General features: G+C 40.0%; 1 protein-coding gene across 1 annotated transcript in view; it reads left to right on the forward strand.

Annotated features, from left to right (window-relative positions):
• Positions 1-3,029, forward strand: part of CLSPN (claspin) — a 35,495-nt gene that overhangs the window by 29,447 nt on the left and 3,019 nt on the right. Inside the window, exons 18-20 of the mRNA XM_003788266.3 lie at positions 1,969-2,133; positions 2,241-2,362; positions 2,606-2,733. Coding sequence (XP_003788314.1) covers positions 1,969-2,133; positions 2,241-2,362; positions 2,606-2,733 — 415 coding nt within the window. The remainder of the gene's footprint in view (positions 1-1,968; positions 2,134-2,240; positions 2,363-2,605; positions 2,734-3,029) is intronic.

Genomic DNA, 3,029 nt, shown 5'->3' on the forward strand with positions numbered 1-3,029 from the left:
AAAAAAAAAAAAAAAAAATTTACTTTAGAATATCTAAAAGAATACAGAACGATATAAATGAAGGTTATCCATGTCCGCCATCCAGGGTATATGTGAAGGTGTTGATAGTGGTTATTTTCTCTTAACTTTTTCTATTCATATGTTTTTTTCTATTTTTTATTTTATTTATTTTGAGACAGAGTCTCACTATGTTACCCTCTGTAGAATACTGTAGTGTCATAGCTCACAGCAACCTCCAACTCTTGGGCTTACGCGATTCTCTTGCCTCAGCCTCCCGAGTAGCTGGAATTACAGGTGCCTGCCACAATGCCTGGCTGTTTTTTTGTTGTAGTTGTCATTGTTGTTTTAGCTGGCCCAGGCTGGGTTTGAACCCTCGAGCCTCAGTGTATGTGGCTGGTGGCCGTAACCACTGTGCTATGGGTGCCGAGCCCATGTATTTTTATATAGTTGAGATTTGAACCATTTCTTTTATATGTATTATTTTGTATCTTGCTTTTTCACTACTTAGAATATCCTTTTCCTGTGATGTTAAGAAAGTTTCATAAAGACAATTCTAATAGGTATTCAGTAATATATTGCCTGTGAATGATTTGGAATTCACATATAGACATCATATTGATCCCTATTAGATTTATATTGTTGCTTTTATCCCATCATTCCATTCTATTAAGATCTGTTTTTGGTTCTAATTTGTCACCTGTCACATTAACTGTCATACAGCTTTAGGTTGTTCATAGATTTTTCTAAGGGAGTGGTTCTTAAACCTTATTTAAACACAGAGCTCTTTGTTCAAATGAAATCTTATAAAGAATGGCAGCTAAATGTTGAACTGTCGAAAGAGGGTGAGTGGGAAACCTATTGACTAGCAGCCCCTGAAGGTATTTTCTAGGAACCCTAGGATTTAGAGGAACTTAGCTTTAAAAAAAGAATACAACATAAGTCTTTGATAAAATATCAGCCTTGAGAAAGCCACCAGACTTTTGCCGTTTTGACCATAGATGACAGGACTTTGAGCCCAAGGTGACAGCATATTTGTTTTTAGGAGGTCAAGTCAGGAAAAGGAACAAGTAGGTTTTGACTACTAGGAGTCAAGTATGTTGAGGATACTAAGAGTTTTCAGGCTTTAGAGTCACCCAACCTAGGTTGAGTCCAGGCTCTCGTACCTTCTAGCTGTGTGATCTTGTGGAAGGTGTTTAATCTTTCTGAGCCTCAGTTCCCTATAAAATGAAGGGAATAATAGCTTCCACTTCAGAGTTAATTTGGTAATGCCTGTAAAGCAGTTATTGGCACACAGTATGTACTAAGTGATCAACTTTTGGATAAAGATGCTTCTCAACTTACAATAGGACCGCATCCCAATAAAGCCATCATAAGTTGAAAATACCTTAAATTGAAAATGCACATACAAAGGCCAGGCACAGTGGCACACGTTTGTAATCCCAGCACTCCGGGAGACTGAGGCAGGTGAATTACCCTGACTGAGCTCACAGGTTCGAGACCAGCATGAGCAAGAGCAAGACCCCGTCTCTAAAAATAGCTGGGCATTGTGGCAGGCACCTGCAGTCTAAGCTACTTTGGAGGCTGAGGCAAGAGAATCCCTTGAGCCCAAGAGTTTGAGGTTGCTGTAAGGTATGATGCCATGGCACTCTACCCAGGGTGACAAAGTAAAACTGTCTCAAAAAAAGGAAACGCACATTCAACTTATCCAGATGTAACCCCATCAGGAATCGAGGACCATACTGAATGCGTATTGCTTTCACACCCATTGTAAAGTTGAAGAATCATGAAGTCCAATCATTATAAGCAGGGGACTCTTTCTATTTAAAAATCTTATTTTAAATATTATCAAAATATACCACAAATGTAAGTATATTATTAGACGAGGCTCTATGTTCTGCTTTTCTCATTGCTTCCGTGTTCTCTGTGTGTTCATTGTTGCATTTTCTAATCTTCAAAATTGCTTTCTAGGAGGTTGAAGAAATACTTGGAGGATGAGGCGGAGGTGTCGGGAAGTGATGTGGGAAGTGAAGATGAATACGATGGGGAAGAGCTTGATGAGTATGAAGAGGACGTAATTGATGAAGTACTTCCTTCTGATGAGGAACTGCAGAGTCAAATCAAGAAAATACACATGTCAGTATCCCGACAGGCCCTTCTAAGTAATAGAGTACATCTGAAGGCAGGCCCTCTAACCAGTGAGAATGGTCCTGGTTTCGAACACTTTATTTATCCTGTTGTAGGAAAACCATGTTGGACGATGATAAACGACAGCTACGTTTATACCAAGAGAGGTATCTTGCTGACGGGGATCTGCACAGCGATGGTCCTGGGCGAATGAGGAAATTCCGATGGAAAAACATAGGTATCTTGGTTGATGCCCTTAGACGCAAACAGTGTGCATGTTTGTTTAGTTTAAGACGGCAAATGTAATTCAACCTATAGCAGGCTATCAGGAGGACGTAGCTATACTCACTGTTTTCTTTTAGTGGATGGGGAAAGTTTATATCAATATAAACGTAATGAAAAGTGTTTATTCTCTTGTCTGTCCAAGCACCCTTTCCCGTGAGGACTGCAGAATGCTGATAGCCTTAACTCTTTGCTTTAGATGATGCTTCCCAGATGGATTTGTTCCACAGAGACTCTGATGATGATCAGATCGAAGAACAGCTTGATGAGACAGAAGCCAGGTGGAGGAAGGAGCGAATTGAACGGGAGCAGTGGCTTCGGGACCAGGTAGGAAATCTGTAAGAAAAGAGGAAAGAGGACCCAGTCACTAGTCTCATCGTGATAGTTTCAATATCTTAGGCAATATATCTCTGTTCCTTTTAATCCTTGAGTTTTTCTTTTGTGCTTTGAGAAGGTTGCCATGGTTCATATCTGTCCAAAATTAATGTTGAGGTACTGTCTAAAGCAGGAAAGGTTGTGAAAAGGAAAAGGACTGATACCCTAGGTGCCCTAGTTTCACAACACAGGCTACGCTGACTCTTTAGGAAGACTGTAGACTCTTTTGTTAATGCTGTATGATTTTT

The sequence above is a fragment of the Otolemur garnettii genome, unplaced genomic scaffold, assembly GCF_000181295.1.
Source record: "Otolemur garnettii isolate 467f Iridium unplaced genomic scaffold, OtoGar3 scaffold00025, whole genome shotgun sequence".
Taxonomy (NCBI): domain Eukaryota; kingdom Metazoa; phylum Chordata; class Mammalia; order Primates; family Galagidae; genus Otolemur; species Otolemur garnettii.